Consider the following 25,927-nt stretch of genomic DNA (forward strand, 5'->3'; position numbering starts at 1 on the left):
CCCCCCTGAATTGTCCAATGTCCAGAGAATAAGGAAATACAAGCCTGCAACATGAGAGCGATGCTAGGAAAAGACTAGGAAAAGACATTTATTTTGACACTTTAGTATATGGACTAATTTGAGAATAATCAAAAGCAGACTTCAGAAGAACTTGTACAAAGCCATTTAAATAATTGAGAAGCACGTAGTGTCGTCAAGAGGTCATATCAAAATTTGAGAGGCAGAGAGTAGCCCTTCTGCCACTGCATTGCTTTTTCAAGCTTGGCAACTTTAAGAAGTGTGGACTTCAACTCCCAGAATTCCCCAACTGAATACATGGAACTCAATGACTGAGAATTTTTAATATATATATATTTCTTACTAGTGAAATGTGTTATTTTCTGTATTTGACCACTTCCCTTTGTGGGATTTTGAAGAACTTTTTTTATTGCTGCCTGGGTGTGGAATAAATTAACACCACCATGTTAGAGAAAATTGCTTCTCTTCAGTTTTTCTTCCTTGTTGGTCAACCTCAAGTAAAACATGAATATATTAATTTGTTTAGGGGAGAAAATTAATTGTTTTATATTTGCAAAGATTACATAGCTGCTAATGCTATACAGAATCAAGTATTGCAGCTGTATGGTTCCATTGTTGTGTTCCAAATACAGAATTGAATTTCATTTCCCATTTTTATTAGTTCAGCAATAGCTGACTTTTCTTCAATAGTCAGAGAGAGAGAGCTACCGTATTTTTCAGTGTATGACGCACTCTTTTCTCCCTAAAAGAGGCTGATAATTAGGGTGCATCTTATACTCTGAGTGTAGCTTTTTTTTTCTTCAGTCCTAACTAGCTGTTAATTATCTTCCCAGCTCTTACCCTAAAGGCTATTTCATTGTTTCTCTCTGCAAAGAATGTTTTCCAAGCCCTAAGTCTTTGCAGGATTTGTTTCATTACTCTAACTTGCTCTGAGTAAGTTTTTTCCCAGCCCTAATCACATACTGACAATGTTCCCAGGTTTTACTGGCTTGCAAGCTCTTTTATTGTTACTCTCTGCCAAGAATGTATTCCAAACCCTGTCTTTGTAGGGGGTTTTTTCATTGCTTTACTTGCTCCAGATATTTCTTTCCAGCCCTAACCAGGTGCTATTAATGTACCCAAGCTCTTTCATTGTTACTCTCTTTGAAGAATGTTTTCCAAGCCCTAAGTCTTTGCAGGGTTTGTTTCATTACTCTAACTTGCTCTGAGTAAGTTTCTTTCCAGCCCTAACCAGCTGCTAACAATGTTCCCAGCTCTTACCCGCTTGCAAGCTCTTTCATTGTTACTCCCTGCCAAGAAGAATGTTTTCCAAGCCCTAAGTCTTTGCAGAGTTTTTTTCCATTGCTCTACTTGCGGAGACTGTTTCTTTCTAGGTGCTAATGATGTTCCCAGCTCTTACTGGCTTGCAAGCTCTTTCATTGTTACTCTCTCAGAATAAAAAAAAATTAAGCCCTTAACCAGGAGATAAAATAATGTACTGAAGCTGACCAGACTAAAGATGCTAGCTAGATGAATACCTGGTAAGCAGATTATTTTCCCTTTTTTCCTCCCCAAAAACTAAAGTGCGTTTTATATTCCGGTGTGTCTTATACTACGAAAAACTGTATATATGTATATAACTGATTAAAGCCTGGGAAGATGTGTATCTTAGAAGAGACATGCTATCATGTTTAAGATTTTTATGGAACTTACAAGTTCTTTCACAAATCCTTCAGAATTGCACATGTAAAAAAACAAAAGTGAGCCTACTCTGAGTCCTGACCATCAAAAACTGTCATCTGACTGGACAGAAGCAAATACTCTTTGACACAGTGTTTGCCCTCAGAAATAGGATCCCCCTCTACCCCCCCCCCCCAAAAAAAATTGGGGCCCTCCTTGATGCTCTTTAAAAAGCTTCTGAGAACCTGGCTTTTTCTTGGCCCTTGGGTTAACAAGGATGATGTGGCTCTTATATGCTTTTTGTTTGTTTATTTTTTGAATGTTTCTTATTCAGGATATTAAGCTTTTCTTTTTATTGCTTCTTTCTGCTTTCAATGTTGTATGCCACCCAGAGCCTCTGTGGAGTTGGGTCACCTTTTAAATTTAGCAGAGTTAATTCCATGCAGATTGTCTGTCTGTCTGTCTGTCTGTCTGTCTCTGTCTGTCTGTCTGCCTCTATCTATCTATCTATCTATCTATCTATCTATCTATCTATCTATCTATCTATCTATCTATCTAATTTGTATGCCGCCCAATCCTGAAGGACTTTGAGCGGCTTACAACAGTAAAATAGTATAAAAACAATTTAAAATCACATTATTCAGTCATACTATGTCATGCACACCATATCATATCTTATTGGGGTCAGAATTAAAGATGTCAATTGCTCTTGGCCCCCAGGCCTGTCGGCAGAGCCAGATTTTCAGTGCTTTCTTGAAAGCCATTAGAGTGGGGCAGTACGTATCTCGGGGGGGATAGTTGGTTCCAGAGAGCCGGAGCCATCACATAGAAGCCCCTTCCATGGCCCCACCAGCCAGCCCTGCTTAGCTGATGGGACCCAGAGTAGGCCAACCCTGTGGCCTCTAATCGGTCGTTGGGAGCTATGTGGCAGGAGACTGTCCCATTCTGAGCAGAGACAGGTTACAAGCGGTGTGCCACAAGGGTTTGTTCTGGGTCCTATTCTTTTTAATATGTTTGTGAGTGACATAGGGGAAAGTTTGCCTATTTTCCGATGATTCCAAAGTGTGTAATAGGGTTGATATTCCTGGAGGCGTCTGTAAAATGGTAAATGATTTAGCTTTACTAGATAAATGGTCAAAGCAATGGAAACTGCAGTTTAATGTTTCCAAATGTAAAATAATGCACTTGGGGAAAAGGAATCCTCAATCTGAGTATTGCATTTGCAGTTCTGTGTTAGCAAAAACTTCAGAAGAGAAGTATTTAGAGGTAGTGATTTCGGACAGTATCAAAATGGGTGAGCAGTGTGGTAGGAAAAGCAAGTAGGATGCTTGGCTGCATAGCTAGAGGTATAACAAGCAGGAAGAGGGAGATTGTGATCCCGCTATATAGAGCGCTGGTGAGACCACATTTGGAATACTGTGTTCAGTTCTGGAGACCTCACCTACAAAAAGATATTGACAAAATTGAACGGGTCCAAAGACGGGCTACAAGAATGGTGGAAGGTCTTAAGCATAAAACGTATCAGGAAAGACTTAATGAACTCAATCTATATAGTCTGGAGGACAGAAGGAAAAGGGGGGATATAATCGAAACATTTAAATATGTCAAAGGATTAAATAAGGTTCAGGAGTGAAGTGTTTTTAACAGGAAATTGAACACAAGGACAAGGGGCCACAATCTGAAGTTAGTTGGGGGAAAGATCAAAAGCAACATGAGAAAATATTATTTTACTGAAAGAGTAGTAGATCCTTGGAACAAACTTCCAGCAGACGTGGTTGGTAAATCCACAGTAACGGAATTTAAATGTGCCTGGGATAAACATATATCCATCCTAAGATAAAATACAGGAAATAGTATAAGGGCAGACTAGATGGACCATGAGGTCTTTTTCTGCCATCAGTCTTCTATGTTTCTATAAATAGTCTAGAGGGCTCCTTGGTGCTCTCTGAGCTTGCTTTTTTTCTTGTAGACATCTCATTACCCTAACTAGGTAACATCATCAGTGCTAGTGAGGAATGCTGTTTGCTGTCAGTTTATATTCCAGTAACTTGACTAGCACTGCTGATGTCACCTAGTTAGGGTAATAAAATGTCTGCAAGGAAACAAGCAAGCTCAGAGAGCACCCAGGAGCCTTCATTTCAACCCTGAGCTACAAATATCCTCCATAGACTTTCCTAGAGTTCCCTAACTATTACATAATGATAGAGGATAGCTTCTTTTCCCTTGCCCGCAATTTCTTTCTGTTTAATAATAATTATTATTAATAATAATAATAATAATAATAATGTATTAGATTTGTATGCCGCCCCTCTCCGCAGACTCGGGGCGGCTCACAACAATAATAAACAGTGTACAGATATCAAATCTAATATTTAAAAGAAAAAATATCTAAAACCCCATTATATAAAAAACATACAACACAAGCATACCATACATAAAACTATATAAGCATGGGGGAAATGTCTCAATTCCCCCATGCCTGGCAGGATAGGTGGGTCTTAAGCAATTTATGAAAGACAAGGAGGGTGGAGGCAGTTCTGATCTCTGGGGGGAGTTGATTCCAGAGGGCCGGGGCCACCACAGAGAAGGCTCTTCCCCTGGGGCCTGCCAGACGACATTGTTTAGTCGACGGGACCCGGAGAAGGCCAACTCTGTGGGACCTTATCGGCCGCTGGGATTTGTGCGGCAGAAGACGGTCTTGGAGGTATTCTTGTCCGATGCCATGTAGGGCAGCTGTCTTCTACTGACATCCATAGAACGATTTCTCAACCTCAGCAACTTTAGGATATGTGGACTGCAACTTCAACTCTACCACGCTGGCTAGAGAATTCTGGGAGCTGAAGACCGTCCATCCTAGAGTTGCTATGCTTGAGAAAAACTGTCCCAGATGCTGGTTCATTCTCAGATTTCTGAAACCACAAGATGCAATATAGGGCCCACTCTGCCTGCACTTGGGTGGGTATCATTAGGGCCTATACTCTGCAAGTAGGATTACAAACGAGCTATTAGGTTTACATTGAGATTCTTGTACCAAAATACAACACAGAAAGGGCGGTTAGAATTGACCTTAAAATAAAGTTAGGGTTTCCCTTTCTGGCTTGTTCCATTTGGTAGAAACCATTGCTGTGCACAACAACATACACTACCTTTTTTAGCATTACTAAAACTGTAACGCTCTCTACATGGGGCTACCTTTGAAAAGTGTTCGGAAACTTCAGATCGTGCAGAATGCAGCTGCGAGAGCAATCATGGGCTTTCCCAAATATGCCTATGTTACACCAACACTCAGCAGTCTGCATTGGTTGCCGATCAGTTTCCGGTCACAATTCAAAGTGTTGGTTATGACCTATAAAGCCCTTCATGGCACCGGACCAGATTACCTCAGGGACCACCTTCTGCTGCACGAATCCCAGCGACCAGTTAGGTCCCACAGAGTGGGTCTTCTCCGGGTCCCGTCAACCAAACAATGTCGCTTGGCGGGACCCAGAGGAAGAGCCTTCTCTGTGGCGGCCCCGGCCCTCTGGAACCAACTCCCTCCAGAGATTAGAATTGCCCCCACCCTCCTTGTCTTTCGAAAGCTGCTTAAAACCCACCTCTGCCGCCAGGCATGGGGGAACTGAGATACACTTCCCCCTAGGCCTTTACAATTTTATGCATGGTATGTCTGTACGTATGGTTGGTTTTTATATAATGGGTTTTTAACTGTTTTTACTATTGGATTTTGTTATATACTGTTTTATTGCTGTTGCTAGCCATCCCAAGTCTGCGGAGAGGGGCGGCATACAAATCCAATAAACAAATAAATAAAATAAACATCAATTCAGACCCTGGACTGCTGCTTACAGCTTGGATGAAAGGGGCCTCAGTAGGTATCTATGTGGTTAAGTGCAGTTGAATCCAGATCTTCCCCTCCCAAACACACATGTTTATTTTGTATGCCAGAGGCTGACTTTTGTTCCCTCAAGACCCTTTGGCTTATGATTAAAACCTTTCTTTTTCACATCTGTGATCCTTGCCCTTCTATCCTTGTATATATCTTTCATAATATCACAGTATGCTCCTTTTTTTGTTTATCTCACTTTGTCGGGACTTCTGTTTGTTATGATCGGCACAGGTTCCAATTTTTTTTTTAAAATGTTGTAGTAGAAAGGATGTGTCTTCTGTAGCAACTACAATCAGCAACTACATCCTGTTTTGCTACTCCCCTTGGATGTGATCTATGCTTCTGGTGGTGGTTGAATGGGCAAATCGATAAGGGGATCTTTATTGCAACAGATGTTTCTTAATGCAGTGCTAAACGTTGTATGATTCAAATATGGGAATGACTGTCATTGCACATTTTTTTTACTTGTATGGAAAAACTACACTGCATCACAAATAGATGCTAGTAGGCCAATATATAATAAAGGTGCTCTGTGGAATATCATAAATATAAGCCATCTTCCCCACCCCCATGAGATTCCCTCAGAAAGTAGAAAATTGATAATGTTGGATACTCATGGCAGATCTCATATCAGAGAAGAATCTAGGCCTCTAGGAGAGTATAAATTAGCCACTTGTATCTTTGAGAATATTGCCTAAATACATGTCATCATTTGGATAAAGATGTAAATCCAATATGTATTTGGTTCTGAATGAAGGAGGGTTATTATTTGAGTCAGGGGGCAGTAATAGAGCACTGGTGAATTCTTAATTATTGATTGATTGGTTGGTTGATTGATTGATTGATTGATTGTTAGAGTTGAAAGGGACCATGCAGGTCATCAAGTCCAACCCCCTGCCTGAGCAGGAATCCTATAGCACCCCAGCCACATGGCAGTCCAATCTCCTCTTGAAAGTGTCCAGAGTTGGGGAGTTCACAACCTCTGCAGGCAGGCTGTTCCACTGGTTGATCTCTCTGACTGTCAGGAAGTTCTTCCTTATTTCTAGGTTGAATCTCTCCTTGGTCAGCTTCCAGCCGCTGTTCCTCGTCTGGCCCTCTGGTGCTCTGGAGAATAGAGTGACTCCCCCCTCTCTGTGGCAACCCCTCATATACCTGTATACTGCTATCATGTCCCCTCTGGCCCTCCTTTTCTCTAGGCTACCCATGCCCAGTTCCCACAATCTCTCTTCGTAAGACTTGGTTTCAAGTCCCCTAATCATTTTGGTTGCTCTTTTCTGCACCTTCTCCAGAGTTTCAATGTCTCTTTTGAAATGTGGTGACCAGAACTGGATGCAGTACTCCAGATGTGGTCCGACCAGGGCGTAGTAGAGTGATATTAATACTTCTGTAGTCTTGGAGTGTATCCCCCTGTTGATGCAGCTTAGGATTGTGTTGGCTTTTTTGGCCGCTGCTGCACATTGCTGGCCCATGTTTAGTTGATTATGATGATACAATGAACCTGCTTCGGTAAAAATGTAGTCATGGTTGTTAATGTATGAGCAGTGTAATCCTTGTTTACCAAGGTTCTGCACACACACAAATGTTTATATTGATTAGTTGTGAATAACTACTCAGCCACACACATATATACTAACTTGAATTAAAGTTAACTTTGAGAAATAACATATTCAGATAAACAGTCTAAAGTCATACACATAATAAGTCAGAATAACAATCCAGATATTACCAGTACATAGTCTTTCTTGCCAGTTGTCTTTGTAATAATCAACAAACAAAGATATCAACCGTAAACACATATTAGATATAATATATAACTACAATACAGAGGGATTGCAGAGAAAATGCAGAGCAAACCTAACAGTAAGCCTTTAACAGTGAGTAGCCAGACAAAGAGAAACAGAGAGGGTGACTCAGAGAAATAAGATATAAACTAGCTCCCTCTTGTGGCAGTTTGCAACACCTGCATCCTGTATATTGCCAACCCAACAGTTATGGACAGAGTCCTTAAAACAGTATGGCATGGATTTGTACTTAAAATATCAATTTGTACTTAAAATATCATGGAGAAAATGGAGGGAGGGATTTGGGAAGAATTTGTTAGCATTTCAGTGACACATTGAAGTGTTAAATGGTCTCCTTAAGGTGTAGCATGGGACAAAAAAGTTTTTGAATGGTTTAAAAACAATTTCTCAAGATAACTGAGCTGCAGGAATGAATATATTTAACCGATTGGAAAGATTTTTGAAATATTATTTTTTAAATTTATTGCTGGAGAGTTGTCCTACTGCCTTAATAAAAATAAATAATATGGTGCTTTTAAGAATCTCACCATCTTAAACTGAGGTGTGGTTCAGATGTATTCGCCACTGACAGAGATGTATTGATACCGTAGCATCCCAAAGCTTGTAGGATGTTGACAGCCTTAGACCATAAAAGAACTTCATTGTTTATGAATGCCATGGAAAAGTGCTTTTTCTTCAATCTGCTATTGAATTAGGCCTACCAAGTTAGAGCTTCAGATATATTATGTCTCTCTTCGTTACTGTGTAATATTGCCTGAAATTTGACGTTTAAGTATGGTACGTTTTTTCTCCAAAACTAGATCAGTATCTCTTTTTTACTTCATTGTTAATAAAGGGAGAGTTCCTTAGCTGACAAAAATATTTTTGGTTATGTCATTTTATTCCAAATTATGGACAAGAATGAAATAATTATGATTATTTATTTATTTATTTATTTATTATTTAGATTTGTATGCCGCCCCTCTCCGCAGACTCGGGGCGGCTCACAACAAAATAAAACAATTCATGACAAATCTAAATTATAGTTTAAAATATTTAAAAAAAACAATTTACTAAGCAAACATACATACAAACATACCATGCATAAATTGTATATGCCCGGGGGAGATGTCTCAGTTCCCCCATGCCTGACGACAAAGGTGGGTTTTAAGGAGCTTACGAAAGGCAAGGAGAGTAGGGGCAGTTCTAATCTCTGGGGGGAGTTGGTTTCAGAGAGTCGGGGCCGCCACAGAGAAGGCTCTTCCCCTGGGCCCCGCAAACCGACATTGTTTAGTTGACGGGACCTGGAGAAGGCCCACTCTGTGGGACCTAATCGGTCGCTGGGATTTGTGTGACAGAAGGAGATATTCTGGTCCAATGCCATGAAGGGCTTTAAAGGTCATAACCAACACTTTGAATTATGACCGGAAATTGATCGGCAACCAATGCAGACTGTGGAGTGTTGGTGAAACATGGGCATACCTAGGTAAGCCCATGACTGCTCTCGCAGCTGCATTCAATAGCCTTCTCTAGGAGTATTTTAAATGTGTATGCCTTTAATTATGTAGCTTGTAAAAACAATGAGTATATATAACACTACCTACTTTCAGCAGAAAGCAGCTAGGCATAGTTTAATGATGTCTTAGAAATAAAGAGCTTTCTATAGTTGCATATTGTAATTTATAAACTTTGCTGATTCCTCTACAAAATGATTCACCTGCTGAAGAATACATATCTGCATTATCTATTCATGGCACATTAATGATAATTAAGGAGATAAGAAAAATGTAATTGTTGTTGTTAGTTGGGAAGTCATGTCCAACCGATCACAACCCCATGGACAACACTCTTTCAGGTCTTCCTGTCCTCTGCCATCCCCTTGGGGTCCATTTAAGCTCACCCCTACTGCTTCAGTGACTCCATTCATCCACATCATTCTCTGTCGTCCCCTTCTTCCATTGCCCTCAATCTTTCCCAGCATTAGGCTCTTCTCCAAGGAGTCCTTCCTTCTCATTGGGTTGGCAAAGTATTTGAGTTTCATCTTCAGGATCTGGCCTTCTAAAGAGCAGTCAGGGTTGATCTCTAGGACTGACCAGTTTGATTGCATTGCAGTCCAAGGGACTTTTTCAGCACCATAATTCAAAGGCCTCAATTCTTTGGTGCTCAGCCTTTCTTATGGTCCAACTTTCACAGCCATACATTGCAACTGGAAAAACCACAGCCTTGACTATATGCACTTTTGTTGGCAAGGCAGTGTCTCTGCTTTTTAGTATGTTGTCTAGATTTGCCATAGCTTTCCTCCCCAAGAGTTAATGCCTTTTAATTTCTTGGTTGCAGTCCCCATCTCTGGTGATCTTGGAGCCTAGGGAAATAAAATATGTCACTACCTCAATTTCTTCCCCATCTATTTGCCAGGAATTGAGAGGGCCAGGTGCCATGATCTTATTGTTCTTACTGTTGAGTTCCAAGCCAACTTCTCTCTTCCTTCACCTGCATCAAGAGGCTTTTTAGTTCCTCTTCACTTTCTGACATTAAAGTGGTATCATCTGCATATCTGGCTCCGACCCTCTGGAACCAGCTCCCCCCAGAGATTAGGATTGCCCCCACCCTCCTTGCCTTTCGTAAACTCCTTAAAACCCACCTCTGCTGTCAGGCATGGGGGAACTGAGACATCTCCCCCTTGCCCATGTAGTTTTTGTGTATGATATGATTGTGTGTATGTTTTTATATATTGGGGTTTTTTAGACTTTTTAATGTAAAATTGTTATTTTTAGATTTTAAATATTAAATTTGTTAACATGTATTGTTTTTTATCACTGTTGTGAGCCACTCCAAGTCTACGGAGAGGGGAGGCATACAAATCTAATTAATAGTAATAGTAGTAGTAGTAGTAGTAGTAGTAGTAGTAGTAGTAGTAATAATAATAATAATAATAATAATAATAATAATAATAATAATAATAATAATAATATCTGAGATTGTTGATATTTCTCCGGGCAATCTTAATTCTAATTTGTGATTCATCTAGTCCCGCCTTTCTCATGATGCGCTCTGCATATAAATTAAATAGGCACGGCGGCCCTATACAACCTTGCCGGATTCTTCCCAATTTTGAACCAATCAAAACCAATCCCTTCACGGCATAAGCTCATAGCTTCATTGAGCTACCCAAGCCTCCTCGCCACAATAGCAGTAATCCATGAAGCAGCCCTGTACAAGTAATTTTTGTGCAGTACTATAAAAACGGCTATTGACATTGTATTTTTATCTCAAAGCGGTAGTGTCTGTAATTTGTCAACCCAACCGGTCTTAGAATATAAAGCCACACAAAATAAAAAGCAAATAAGCACTATCCACAGTTTTTTACGTCTTTTGTCAGGATGATGATGCACTATAGCATTGTGCTACAAACTTTACCCTTGTAAATGTGCCAACAGCATTGTTTGCACCACTCCGACCTCTGTAGTTTTGCAGACACTCGTACAACTTCGGTAGGTGTAACTTAAGGCATTCTATACTCAGATAATGTATGGTGACTAAAATATCAAAGAATCAATTCCAGTTATTTGGAGCATTTTTCAATGCACATGTTTTTGGTTCTTTTCCCACTACTTGAAGAAAATACTGTTCTGTAAGTTAGGTACTTTATACAAAATAACAACACTATTCAAAGCTTTTCAGTTTCACCTTTGCTCTGATATAGTGCTTTTTGGGGAATGAATTGTTCATAGGTGGACTTTTCTAACAAGTATACATATAAATAAATCAAGTTATTCAGCTATTTATACAAATCATGTTATTGAAAAGGGTAATCTTAATTTAAACCAAAATCACATTTACAGCTTTCTCCCTTGCTTACCTAAAGTATACAAGTAGTGACAGTGACATAAATAACAAGTCTTTCTTAAAATTCCATTGATTTCACTATGTTTCCTATAAGATCCAACCATGTGTTTTTCCAATTTTACAAGAGGCATTTTACTTCCCTATATTGGTTTGTAACATAACTAATTTTAAAATAATATTTAATAAATGTAAAGTAATTTTCTTTAGTGGTCTGAGGAAAAAACAACTTTTTGTTGCAATCAAATATTAATAGCTTTTACAAACAAAAATAACACCATGGCTTTTTGTACAATAGAATAGAACAGAACAGAACAGAACATTTTTTTTTTAATTGGCCCACTCAGTGTACATAAAAGAAAAGTGACGTTATAATACCCATCCAATGGAACTGTAGTGTATATTCCTCATTTGGCAAAACAAGATTTTCTGTTTGACAGTGTCAAGATAATTTGCATCCGCTACACTTTTATTTGAAAACCAGAAATAGATTTTAAATGAATTGCAACTGGCCATCGAGAATGGAGATTGTGTAATTGAGTGCTCAGGCTTACATTAGACTGATCAGTTTGGGGTAACACAAATTTGGATGGATACTAAATGATAACAGATACAGTTTTCTCTACCTCTGGGCTGTCATGTAGTGGTCATCAATATTTCAGGAGTTTAGGTATATTATTGATTTAATTATTTTAATTAAATTTTATTCAGAAAGTTGGAAACCTCAACACTTGAGTTCAGGAAATACTGTACTATGTAAATTTTTTTTAATTTTTTTAATTTATTTATTCATTTGTCCAATACACAAAAACATAGGAAGAAAAATAGACATGTAGTAATATATATAAGGGTAAAGTGAACTTAGAGGAGAGGATATATGAAAGAAAGAAAATATATATGATAGGTGAAAGAAAGGAAAGACAATTGGACAGGGGACGAAAGGCACACCAGTGCACTTATGTACGCCCCTTACTGGCCTCTTAGGAACCTGGAGAAGTCAATCATGGAGAGTCTAAGGGAGAAATGTTGGGGGTTAGGGGTTGACACAATTGAGTCCAGAAATGAGTTCCACGCTTCGATAACTCGATTGTTGAAATCATATTTTTTACAGTCAAGTTTGGAGTGGTTTGTATTAAGTTTGAATCTGTTGCATGCTCTTGTGTTGTTGTTGTTTTCATGTTCAAAGCTCAAACAATTGACCATTGTTTGAGCTTTGAACATGAAAAATGTTAGTGCTTATTAAGGAATAAGCTCACCTTTAGAGGAAATGTAAAAATACCTTACCTTTTAGAATTGTTGTCCACCAAAGCATTTTATTTAAAATCCTTTAAAGTCCTTTTGTGCTGGTTTGGTCAAATGTGAAATTCAGATTTTTAATGAAACAAAAAACAATACACACACACACACACAATCTTTTTTAGAATTCGAGGGAGAGGATAAAAATGACTTTCCTTTCAGCTGTTTCACAATATTTAGCTGTTGAACAAGAATAATAAATTGGTGAGCAGAGAAAAAAAATCTGGGTGGATTAGGTAATGGTGATGCAGGAACTGGAGGATAAGGAAAGAAACTTCCATGCATCCGTGGTTTTTCCAAGTATTGCCATTGCCTCAATTAACTTTTTATGAAATGTATATTTTAAAATCAGACCAACCTGAATATAAGTTCTATAAAAAGACATTGCAGGATGTTAGGTTTTTGTTTGTTTTGTTTTTTTACCAGTGCCTTTTTTTGGCTGTTTCTAAAGGAGTTTTGCACTAGAAAAGAGCATAAGGAAACTGTTCCCTTTCAGAGAGGCCCCTTTCTCACTCTCTTTTTCCATTTTTCCTTGAACAGTTGGCATACCTAAGTTATTTCTCCATGATGGGTGTGAATTGCCATTGCTTTGTTCCAGTAAACAGAGACACAACAATTAAGAGCTCTGTAAAACAAGAATTGTTTAAGGATATTTATTAGAGCTATCCGGACAATATATTCTAAACAATCAGCAAGAGTTATAATAAATGGACAATTAACAGAGAACATAGAAATTAAAAAAGGGGTAAGACAGGGATGCCCTCTTTCCCCCTTAATATTCATATTAGCTATAGAAAATTTATTAAGACAGATAAGATTAAATAAAAACATCAAGGGGTTGAAATTAAAGGGGCAAGAATACAAGATTCAAGCATTTGCTGACGATCTTGTATTTAATATAGAAGATCCCATCGAATCCGGGGAAAATTTACTAAAGGAGATTACTAAATTTGGCAAAGTAGCAGGATTGAAAATCAACAAGCAGAAAACTAAAATATTGACAAAAAAATTAACAAATAAAGAGAAGAAAACCTTAGAAGATAAATTAGAATTACAAATCGTTAAAAGAGTCAAATATTTGGGAATAAAATTGTCATCAAGGGCAAATATAATAAAAGAAGATAACTATACAGTACTAATGAAAGAAATACAAACAAAACTGGAAAAATGGAATAAGCTACCTATTTCACTTATTGGAAGGATATCAACGATTAAAATGTCTATCCTACCTAGAATACTGTATTTATTCAGAAAAATTCCAATTATGTTAAAAAAAACCTTCTTCCAAAAATTGAATAGAATAATAACAAAATTTGTTTGGGCCGGGAAAAAACCTAGGATTAAAATTCAATACATGCAAGACAATGTTAAACAAGGGGGTTTCCGGCTACCTGATTTTGAAATATATTATAACACATCGATTATAGATTGGCTGAGGGAATGGATTAAATTAGAAAATAAAAGATTATTGATATTAGAAGGGCATGATTTGATGATAGGGTGGCATACCTTTCTATGGGATAACAAAGAAAAAATACATAAATATTTTAGGCAACATATAATCAGGAATTCAATATACACAGTCTGGACTAGAATCAAAAAAATGTACTATACACAAATCCCGAAGTGGTACTCCAGCATGGAGGCGATAATATACCCTAATTCGAGAGAGCTAAACAAAATGCTTAATTACTATCAAATATTAGAGAAAAATGGGGAGTTAAAGACAAGAGAACAATTAGAAAAAACTGGAATAAAAATGGATTGGTGGACATATAATTTAATAAAATCAAAATACCAGGAAGGGAAAAGACATGAGATGCAAATAAAAGAAATAGAATTGGATAAAATAATTTTAAGTCAAGATAAAAAGATGATTTCAAAAATTTATAAATATATGTTAAATTACAAAATGGAGGATTATATTGTGAAAAATAATATACACAGCTGGGGTAGAAATTTTGGGTATAGTATAATTCTAGACAAATGGGAAACAATTTGGACCAGAAATTACAAACTGACGAGGTCAACAGCATTCAGAGAAAATCTATACAAAATGTACTACCGATGGCATCTCCCCCCGGCAAGATTATCACAAATGTATAAAGGAATAAACCCACAGTGTTGGAGATGCAAGGAAAAAAAGGGGACCTACTACCATATTTGGTGGACTTGCCCAATAATTAAATTTTTTGGGATAAAAATACAAAAATTGATAAAATAAATGATACAAATCAAGATAAATAGAAGACCCGAAACGTTCCTCCTTGGGATTATAGACCAAAAAATAGACAAAAATAAATATTATTTATTAATACATATATTGACTGCAACTAGAATGGCAATTGCCCAACAATGGAAACAACCCAAACCTCCTGATGATGCTTTGATATTAAAAAAAATATTAGACTGTGCAGAATCGGATGCATTAACACTCAAATTAAAAAATAAAGAAGACTCTGACCACTATAAAACTTGGAAGTACTTCTATGATTGGTTCAAGAGAAGAAACGAAAACCTAAATTGAAATATAACAATAGCAATACTTTATTTCCTCTCTTTTTTTTGACATAACAAATTACAAAAGATCTATTTACAGTCATTTTCAGAAAAAAATTGTATGAATTTAAATAAATTAAATAAGAATGAACGAAGGCGGTTAAGAAAATAAAAATAATTAAAAATATATGGATAACCAAAAGGAAAAATAGTAGATACCGATGATATGATATACTTCATCAGAAGATAATTTGATACCACAAGATGATTTATAACCTTCCCCCTCAAGGGAATTTAAGTCTAAATATTATACATTATGTTACTTGTTTACTGTTATTGTTATTATGGTTCAGTGTATTTAAATAAGTAATTGACTATATTACTAGAATTATCTTTTTTTTGTTAGTATGTGTTAGTTTTGTTTTGTTACAACTTATGATTTGATTATTTATCTTACTTTTTGTAAATGTGTATATATGTATAATTAATTTTTTTTTAAAAAAGGATATTGTGTTATAACCAGAGGGGGGTTCCTCTTGGTTAGGACCGGTTCATCTTGCCATCTTGTTTTCATCTACCCTCTTCCCTATTTTTTGCTGGTTTTGGCTTCTGTGCATGCTCCGCTCTGCTTCGCCTTCGCCACATGCATCCACAGAACTGATACGCACAAGTAAGCATTTGTGCTGGTGGTTAGAAGCCTCCCACTCCCAGCCAGTGTCTCCCAAAGGCTGCAGGGACGGGGAGGGGGAGCAACCTTCACATGGTCCACTCCCACCCCCCACCAGCATCACCCTCCTCACTGCCATTTCCTCTCCTACCGCTGCTCTGTTCTTCCCCCACTGCCCCCTCCTGCCTTATGGAGGGTCAGTCTTTTGTGGCAAAGAATTTTTTTATATTTTGACTCCAATCACATATGCAAAATGACATACCATTGGTCCTAAATTACATTACAATACAGTAATCCCTCGCTACTTTGCGGTTCATCTTTTTCGGATTCGCTACTTCACGGGTTTTCAAAGGGGGCTTAAATCCATTGAAAATTTTAAATCCATTAAAAATTCATAAAATTCTTCTACAGTACTACTGTACTCTATTAAAGAAACTGGTAGGATATCACATATAGTAGGATATCACATATAGTTCCAGCTGTGAAACATTATAGAATGACTGTTTAATGCAAAGGGTAGGTTTTAAAAGTCCAAATACTCGTTAAATACATTAAAAAAATCTTTCCTCTACTTCACGGAAATTTGTTTTTTACAGGTGGTCTTGGAATGCACCCCCCACGAAAAATGAGGGATTACTGTAATTTGGCTTTTTAAATTCGGTTTTCATAATCCATCAAATGCTGCATTTGACATCTGGACAAAAATAATTACTCAAATTTCTTATATGCATTTAAAAAGCTATTAGCTAATACACTTTTTAGGCTGCTTCTTTTCTAATCACATCTAATACATTTAGGCCAACTGGAGGGTCAGTCTTGGTGTAGGGGCCTGGCCGTGCTGATCCTTGCTGGGTTGGCCCAGCAGCAGCAGCATCGTCTGAGGCCCTTCACTCCTTATAGCAGACACATGAAGATACATATTAATAAAATGTACTTATATCTGTAGGGCTTATATAGGATATTAGGAAAGAGAAAAAGAGAGAGAGAGACAAGAAAGAAAGAGAGAGAGATAAATTAACCCATCCAGTCACATGATCACCCAACTGCACCCACCCAGTCACATGACCAGAAAGCCACACCCATTGAGTCAAATGACCAGGAAGCCACACCTGCCCAGTCACATGATCATGAAGCCATGCCCACCATCACATGATCATGAACGCCACACCTACAGAACCAGTAGTAAAAATATTTAGATCCCACCCCTGGTTATAACTACCATTCAAACTGTTCAGTGCATGGACTCAAAGTATTGCTTTCAATTAAAAAGAAGGAAATATCCTGGAGTGCAGATCTTACAGCCCAGAGAAGTGTGGTTTTGGTATGTCCATTTCAACATATGATGCTTGGGAAAGATGTGGGGTCTGGATATGATTCACTGAGAACAATGAAAAAATAATTCTCTGTCTTGAATATTTAATATTTAAGCTGTGTCAGAATGAAGAGAAGTGGTGTTCATTTGTACACAATGATTTGCTGTCTACTCCTTTATGATCTAATTCAAGGGATCAAGTTAATGACATATAACTGCTTTGATGATGATGTTCAGTCAGTCAATCGTGTTATGACTCATAACGGGTTTTAAAAAGACTAAAATCAGGAAATGTATATTAAATTAACAGAGCAAGTAAAGTGATACATTTTATTTTGAGCTGAGATAAAAAGGCAAACACATGTATCCAAAAATAGACATAAAAATATTCTCATAGACAGACATTATGTTGATAACGCACACACAAAACTTTTTTAGCTTTACTATTTTAAGATGATAAAGGAGGCAGTTTGTTTGTACTTTAATTCAACAATATATATGTGTTTATGTCAGTCCTTTCAGAAGCATGCAAAGAACAGAAGTAATGGATAAGACTCCTTTAGAATAATATAACTGTTGTTATATTGGGACAAAATACATAGCTGGATGGAAAAGATAATTAAACAGAATATAGATCTGAAATCAGAAGTTCATTTGTTGGGCATAATACCGGAAAGTTATGATAAAGGGAGCACCTATTTAGTTTTTACATATACTAACAGCAGCAAGGATTATATTTGCAAAGTACTGAAAAAATGAGAACACTCCGTCAGATGATTTAATTTGAAAATGTTTAGATTGTGCTGAAATGGACAGACTAACTTTAAAAATAAAAGATAAAGAAGACACAGAATATTACTTGATATGAAATAGATTTCATGAGTGGTTAGACACAAGAGGAAGAAAGACACTGAATGTATGAATAAAAACAAAGAGGGTTTATAACTACAATCATTATAATTAATAAAAATATAATTAACAAAAATAAGCCAATATAAAAAGGAACTTAGCTAAAATTACTTGGTTATATTATTATTATTATGGTTACCAGTACATGTACTAATATATTATTACTATTATTATTTGTTCATGTATTAATATTTATTACTGTCTCTTCTCTGGTCCTTTTTTAATATGGTTTTACCCTAGCAATACACTATATTCAAAATGTTTTGAATACAATTAGAAAAATAAAATAAAAACCCAAATGGTTCTTGAATCTATCCAAATAAAACTGGCCTGTTTAATAAAATGGATCAAATCTTGTAATGACACACACTGTAAGACTTACCTTCAATTTGTTATGTACTTTACACCTGTAGAGGCAGCAGATGTAGACATAGAAACATAGAAGATTGACAGCAGGAAAAGACCTCATGGTCCATCTAGTCTGCCCATATACTATTTCCTGTATTTTATTTTAGGATGGATATATGTTTATCCCAGGCATGTTTAAATTCAGACCTAACTTTAAGTACAGCACAGTTCACTAGTTATTCCTTGTAACATAAATGCCTTAACATTTTTTCTTGAATTTAGATTTCTCTAAAAACTTCAATATTGGAATAAGGGAGAAAAGACCTTTGTACATGGAAGATCATAATACATTTCACAAAGCAGAAGGCAGAATTATAATTGACGGTATCACTGATACACACACACACACAATTCATTAAAACATTGTCTGATGTAGCCCTTCCTTAATACAGGATATACTAGAGCTTTTGTCCATCCCTTCAAAATAAAACAGATTAGGAAATCAATGCCATGAATAGTCAGTACTACTTTTTATTTATCTTGCAAATATGAAAGTGTTCTCTATTTATCTTTGTGTGAACTAAGTATATTATTGTCTCAGTTGTTTACTCACATGTAAACAGGTGAACTTGGCCCAGGCACAAACCCCTTTTATCTTATTACCTTGGACACAGCTGTTCCTCCTTTCTCTCAAGGCCATTCCCTTTTGTTTGTTTGCTTGCTTGTTTGTCTGTTTAATTTATGTGTCACCTATCTTGTCCAGAGATGATTTATTGTTGTCAATAGCTTTTATTGTCTTCAGCTGTTCATTTCAGCTGACTTCTCAAGCCTGTTTAGGTATCTTTTCTTATTTCCCAGTTTTGAATTATCTGCAAACTTGAAAAACATCTCAATTTTTTTCATTGCAGCTATTGATAAAATGTAGAAACAGCCCTGGCCCATCACAGAGCCCTGTGGCACTTCATTTGATGTGTTCTCCAAGCTAAGTAGTACCATCAAGAAGTACATTTTGAATAGTCATTCTGCCAACCACGAGATCATTTTATAGTAGTAATATCTAATCTATAGCTTGCTTTTGGGGGAGACAGAGAGGCACTGTTTCAAATGCTTTGTTGTGGTCTGAATTTTTACAGCATCATCCATAGTTTTTTCATTTTAACCATTACGCCATACTCACTTTCACTCCAATGTACATAGTGGTAAATTAGCATTTTCTGCATAAATATGGATATGTTGCTATGTGGAACCTTTGCACAAACATTCTTTCTGCATGATACATTCCTTCATCCCATGTGTGCTTACACTGAAATCATCATATGTATATGGAGAATACGACAAAAGAAACACCAAGAAGAGTGATACCTGAAATTGTGATGAAGATTATAGCAGTTGTAGTTATATAAGCAGCTACCTGTCTTCATATTTTTCCAGGTAGTATATTGCAGTAAAATAATCATTCCTCTTGATATCACTATATACCTAATTAGATCAGGCTCCATTCTATCATCTGAAAAAGTGCCACAAGTTTGACGGGTGATTTAGCATATACAGTAGTCCCTCGCTATACCGCGCTTCACCTACTGCGGCTTCACTTGATCGCGGGTTTTCAAGAAATATTAATGAGAAAAATCATTCGCGGATCTTCGCTGGTTCGCGGGTTTCTGAGGAAGTCGATCGACAGATTTAAACAGCCCGCCGAACTCGATCGGCAGGTTTTTAAAAAAAAAATATATCTAAAATTGTAAATACTGTATTTAAATACTGTATCTAAAATAAATACTGTGTGGGAAGGGTTTATAAACACTTAAAACAATGAAAACTTACCAAACAATTACAATATAAATACTTAAATAAGTACTATCAGTCGATAAATTCCACATCGCGGATTTCACCTATCACGGCTGGGTCTGGAACGTAACACCAGCGATAGGTGAGGGACTACTGTATAGAATACAGACTAACAGAATTGGAAGGGGCTTTGGAAGACTTCTAATCCAATCCCCTGCTCAGGCAGGAGACCCTAGGCCATTCCAGACAAATGGATTCTTCTTAAAAACACCTGGTGATGGAGCACCCACAACTTCTGGAGAGAAACCATTATGCTGATTAATTGTTCTCATTGTTAGGAAATTTCCCTTTCCTTCTATAGGTTGGATCTTTGTTTCATAAGTTTCCGGGGAGGGTTCAGAGAAGCTTCCTGAAGCCCCGGAATGCAAAAAAACAGCCCAATGGCAAACCGGAACTGTGTTTGTCCATTGGGCGTTTTTTTGCACTTGGCGGCTTCCCTGAAGCACCCGGAGGGTGAAAGGGCCTTTCCCAAGGCCAAAAATCAGCTGGCCAAGCGCACACATGCATGCTAGAGCTGTCATGGGCAATGTCTTGTGTGCCCTTCAATATGGCTCTGCGCGTCACCTGTGCATCACGTCATATGACTGATGGTATCCCTCTGTTGATAACAACTAGAGCTGCATTGACTTTTTTTGGCAGCTGAAGCATACTGCTGACTTATATTTAATTGGCTGTCCTCTGAACTCCTAGATCTGTCATACAATTATTGCTGTTGAGTCACATGCTGCCTATTCTATACCTGTGTTGATTTTTGTTCCCTAAGTTTAAAACTCCTGAATTGCATTTTCTGGGATAGGACCTAGTGTTCTAGTTTGTCAAAATCTAAAGGAACATTCTGGATCTTGAGCCTTTCATCTAAAATGATGTCATTTGCAAATTTTATAAATGCTCATTCTGTCCCTCTCATCTAAATCTTATCGAGAGAAAGAGTCTGTTTCCAAATTTGTAACAAAATATAGTTTGGATCAAAGATGAAATTTAAAGTTAATCTATGTTGATTATTATTATTATTATTATTATTATTATTATTATTATTATTATTATTTTATTTATTAGATTTGTATGCCGCCCCTTTCCGAAGACTCGGGGCGGCTCACAACAATATAAAAAGACAAATCTAAAAAGACAAATGTAAACAAATCTAATATTAAAAACAATCTAAAACCCCCCAATTTATATCAGTTTGTTGCATGAAAATCAACTCCAGAAGCACACACAGATAACTGATTCAGCCGGATTCATTCACTACTTTATAAACATTGTAATTTATTTACTTACGTACGTACGTACATACTTACTTACTTACTTACTTACAATACCAGTAGAGGAGTTCTTCTTCAACATACTGATAGTAGCAGTTATAAGCAAAATACAAACAGCTTCTAATTCAGAGCAGACAGAGTACAGAGAGGGCTGAGCCATACCCAGCCTTATAGCTTCAGTTTCAATTCTCTGCACAGACTCAAATGTGTTTAGCTCTCTTGGGCTGATTTAGTTGCTATGCCTATTCATTGGCTGACCTTGTTACTATTGGCTCTCCTAGTTTGTTTGTTTATTTATTTATTAAATTTGTTATTATCAGTTAATGGGTATGAAGAAATAATGTCTGTTCATAATAGAGAGGCATAAAATGTGTTTTGTGATAAAACATTGGATTAAGAAGATAGGAGAAATTGTTCTCTAAAAATGATCCCAAGACATCTGAAACTAGTCATCTGTGTGCCATTTGCTACAGAGGCAGGACTGCAGGACCTGGGGGAAAGCAGATCCCAAAGTTTGCCAGGACCCAGTGGGTGGGATGGTGAAGGGAAGGCAGATTGGTAAGGGGGTGCTCTAGCATCCCTGAGGTGTAAGAATGACTGATCATTCCAAATTCCAGGGTTCCAGATTGCTTGAACTGTTCAGCTGTTAGCGACCTGCGTTTGGCGTCATGGATCCGATTCTGTCTTGTGCGCTGCCATCTTTTGGGGAAACATTTTCAGTAACTTTTTTGTTGTTTGTATGGCTTCTCCCGCCATACAAAGCCCTCCCACCCACCCCTGGGTTAATACCTTTATTTCTTCATCTGTAGCATAGCTGAGCAGCTCCTCGGCTGTGTTTCGGCCTGAAACCGCATTCTGACAATGCACAGAAGTGAATTTGCACAAAGGGAGGCACACGCAAAATATCGTAATGCGTATTGGTAGTGAAGTTAGTGCTCCGGATGGTCTCTGAAGTCACTGGTGTTAAGTCGAACACTAGCTATAAACCTGTCGTTGGAGTGCATTTCTTCAATTAAATGCACAAACATTAACATTAACGTTTTGTTTGTTTTTCCTCTTAGAATAAAGACTGCCAATGGGGATTACCGAAAAGAACATAGAGACAGGAGTCGTAGTCCCATTGAACGGGCTGTCGCACCAACAATGGCCCTTCATGGTAATCATATATATGCCTCAATCCCAAGCTTAACTATGGAGCAACCTCTAGCACTGACCAAAAACAGCATGGATGTTATTCGGTCTGTAAGCATGACTCCTACAATGACATCAGTGGAACGGCAGCAGGTATTTGGCATTTTTGCTACGATACATATATCTAGGCAACTTCATTTAGCTTGTATACAATGTTTGTATTTATCTCTGTGTGTGGTTGGTTGGTTTTTGCGGAGTCATCTATACTTAATTCTCCCAATTAATAATGTTGCAAACACAGAAGGCAGAATAGAATTTTGCATATCTGGTTTACAAATCTTACATAAATACAAATTTATTTTTTTTCACAATCTTTTAAAATAAGCAGTACTGATTAATGTTTCTATATGGGAAAGGGCCTCTTCTCAGCTATCTAAATTCACAAGGAAGCACAGAAGCTCTCATCTACCAGTTTCAAAATACAGTGGTACCTCTACCTACAAACACCTCTACTTACAAACTTTTCTAGATAAGAACTGGGTGTTCAAGATTTTTTTGCCTCTTCTCAAGAACCATTTTCCACTTACAAACCCGAGCCTCTGAAACTGTAAACGGAAAAGGCAGAGAGAAGGCTCCTTGGGGCCTCTCTAGGAATCTCCTGGGAGGAAACAGGGCCAGAAAAAGGGAGAAGCCTCTGTGGGGCCTCTCTAGGAATCTCCTGGGAGGAAACAGGGTTGGAAAAGGCAGGGAGAAGCCTCTGTGGAGCCTCTCTAGGAATCTCCTGGGAGGAAACAGGGCTTCCACCCTCCCTGTGGTTTCCCCAATCGCACACATTATTTGCTTTTACATTGATTCCTATGGGAAGAATTGCTTCTTCTTACAAAATTTTCTACTTAACAACCTGATCATGGAACGAATTAAGTTTGTAAGTAGAGGTACCACTGTATTGTTCAAAAAAGTATTCTTCAAAAAATAGATAAATCAATGTTTAGCAGTTGTTAAATGTGGATTTATGTTGTTATTGTTAACTCAACTTTTCATAAATTTGAAAAGTGATTGAGTGATCCAAACAAACACTATATAAAATATCTGCAAAAGATTTTAACCTGAGAAGGGAGGATTGTAGCCAAGTTGGGGTTGGTTTATTTGGGTTTTTTGGACATGCTTGCCTTCTTAAGTGTTTCGCAGCAACCAATATTTGATAAGGTTTGAAGTGACAACAATCCAGAAATAGATTTGCTGGTCCATCAGTTGTTAGTGAAGAGAGGTCTGGAGATTCTCCGTACTGAAGGAGCGGGTCCAGCAGTCACATGGGTTGCTCATGTCCAATCCGGTGGAACTGAGCCTAGTATTAAAAAAGCTTGCCGGATCCGCCCCTTCCCCAGAATTCGCTCAGTTCGCATATCCTGCGGTTGTATTGTGATAGCTCGTTCAACATTCTAACACCTTCCCTTCGATCTTTCCTTCAAAAAGTAGTAAGATTTATTGTCTTTATTCATTTACTTGCACTAATTGCGCCAGCCGTTTAAAAGAAAAAAGAAAAAAATAAAGCGGCTCGGCTTTTTTCCTTGGGAGAAGTTGCGGTTTCGTTTTCCCCCGGCGGTTTTTGCCGGTTACGATTCCTGCGGCCGCTTGTGGATTCTTCTAATCCTTTGGCCTGGAGGTCCTGGTGCAAGTATTTATATATTGAATTATTGATTATTTATTGTATACAAAATATTTAAGGGCTTAAGAAATACCTCCTGCGGAGTGAGACGCCTTCTAGTCTCCTGGACTTAGTCGATCGCTTCCCCTTTAAGTATTTACGGGGCGATTTTTTCGGCGCGAAGGCCTTCGCGCCCTTTTTAAATCTAGGCCTCTCGTGTTGGCCTCCTGCCAGCCCCGTAGGCCTCAGTCCACCGCGTGGATCCCGGAGCGGGCCTTGGGGGTCCCAGGCTAAATTCTCCACCGGCTAAGCCTCCAACCAGAGTGCCTTGGTTTACTTAATTACAAAGTTTAGGGAGGCTGGCCCCGCTGGATTTGGGGGCACGAACTCTGGGTTTGCCCAGATTGTCCTCAAGTTTCAGCAGCTTCGAGGCCTCGAAGCAGGATCCATTCCTCTTGGGAAGTCCTTGAAATTCTTCTCCTTATTATTCAGTTATTGGCTCAGCCTTGTCTTCTGTTAATTGTCAGACTATGGCTACTTTTCCCAAGAGAGGCACAACTAAAGGTCCCAGAGAGGCCAGGCCTACAGGCGATGAAATTACTAGTATCCCCCAGGCCTCTTCCTCCTCTTCTCCAGGGGCCCGCCCCTCGACCAAGGTCACCAGGGCCGAGAAGAGAAGGGACCTAGCCCTACAAAAAATCCATGACAAATCAGCAAAACGTTTGAAAGTGCAGGCCCAAGTAATCAGTAGTCAAGACCCCCCAGAGGCTTCTAGTCTACCTCCTTCTGGGGTCCCTGTGTTATCTCTGGATGAGCCAAACCTAGACAGACCCCAACCTAACCTATGGGGCATAGGTCCAGAGGAACCAGATATTATTGAAGATTCCCCCCAGCCAGGATCATCCCAGGCCTTTAGGAATTCTTCTGCCATTTCTGCTGATATTTCCAGTTTACCTCCTGAGTTCCAGTCTATATTTGCTGTGCTGTCCAAAGCCATTGATGCCAAACTCTCCACCATCAATGAGCCTCCCTTACCTCTTCCTCCTTCTCGCTCCTCCCGCCCCTTGGGTTCTTCCCCAGCGGTCAGAGCTCCTATTCAGGATGATTCAGATTCCTCCCAGGATGAATATGAGGATATAGAGGATGATGAGGATGCTTTTCAGGGCTTATCAGATGATGAGGAATCCCAAATAAAGGTTCCTCCTCCAATTACTATTTTTCCCTCTCAATTATTCAAATCTCTCCTCCTCAAAGCTAGAATTTCTACGGGATTAGCGGCCCAGGAGAAACAATCCTCCACTTCCACTGATCCCCCAGAGGAGAATTTACCTTACTTCACAGAGGAACAGGAGGATAACGAGGTAATTCCTATGCCTAAATTGTTTAAAGATGCCTTACTCAAACAGTGGGAATTTCCAGCATCTGGCCTTAATCCCTCCACCAAGGATAGAAAGTTGTACAAACTTTCCTCTTCCTATGAAGAGCTTCTATCCTTTCCCAAACCAGATGAACCTGTCAAGATTCTTCACTCGGCAGCGGCTGTGCCAGGCGAGGCGGAGGAAGTCCTCCGCCCAGAGGACAAGCGCATTGAGCAAATGCTCAAAAGAGGATTCACCGCTGATTCCTGGGCCATTAAAAGTTCTGCAGCGGCTTCCTTTTTCTCCAGAGCCACGCTGCTGTGGCTTCGCCAACTTCAACAGCATATTCCTCCCGATGACTTGAGAGGTCAACAAGACTTCAACAAGGTCTTTGCAGCTGCTCAGTACGTGGCTGATGCCACCTTGCAATCTACTAGGTTTTCTGCTAAGTCTATTGCAGCTTCTACA

At 38.3% G+C, this 25,927-nt stretch overlaps 1 protein-coding gene across 7 annotated transcripts in view; it reads left to right on the forward strand.

Annotated features, from left to right (window-relative positions):
- VGLL4 (vestigial like family member 4) overlaps window positions 1-25,927 on the forward strand; it is a 134,814-nt gene that overhangs the window by 93,891 nt on the left and 14,996 nt on the right. For all 7 annotated transcript variants that reach the window (XM_070738599.1, XM_070738600.1, XM_070738595.1 and 4 more), the window contains one exon: window positions 22,387-22,609. In XM_070738599.1, coding sequence (XP_070594700.1) covers window positions 22,387-22,609 — 223 coding nt within the window. The remainder of the gene's footprint in view (window positions 1-22,386; window positions 22,610-25,927) is intronic.

Source organism: Erythrolamprus reginae, chromosome 2 (genome assembly GCF_031021105.1).
Source record: "Erythrolamprus reginae isolate rEryReg1 chromosome 2, rEryReg1.hap1, whole genome shotgun sequence".
NCBI lineage: Eukaryota > Metazoa > Chordata > Lepidosauria > Squamata > Dipsadidae > Erythrolamprus > Erythrolamprus reginae.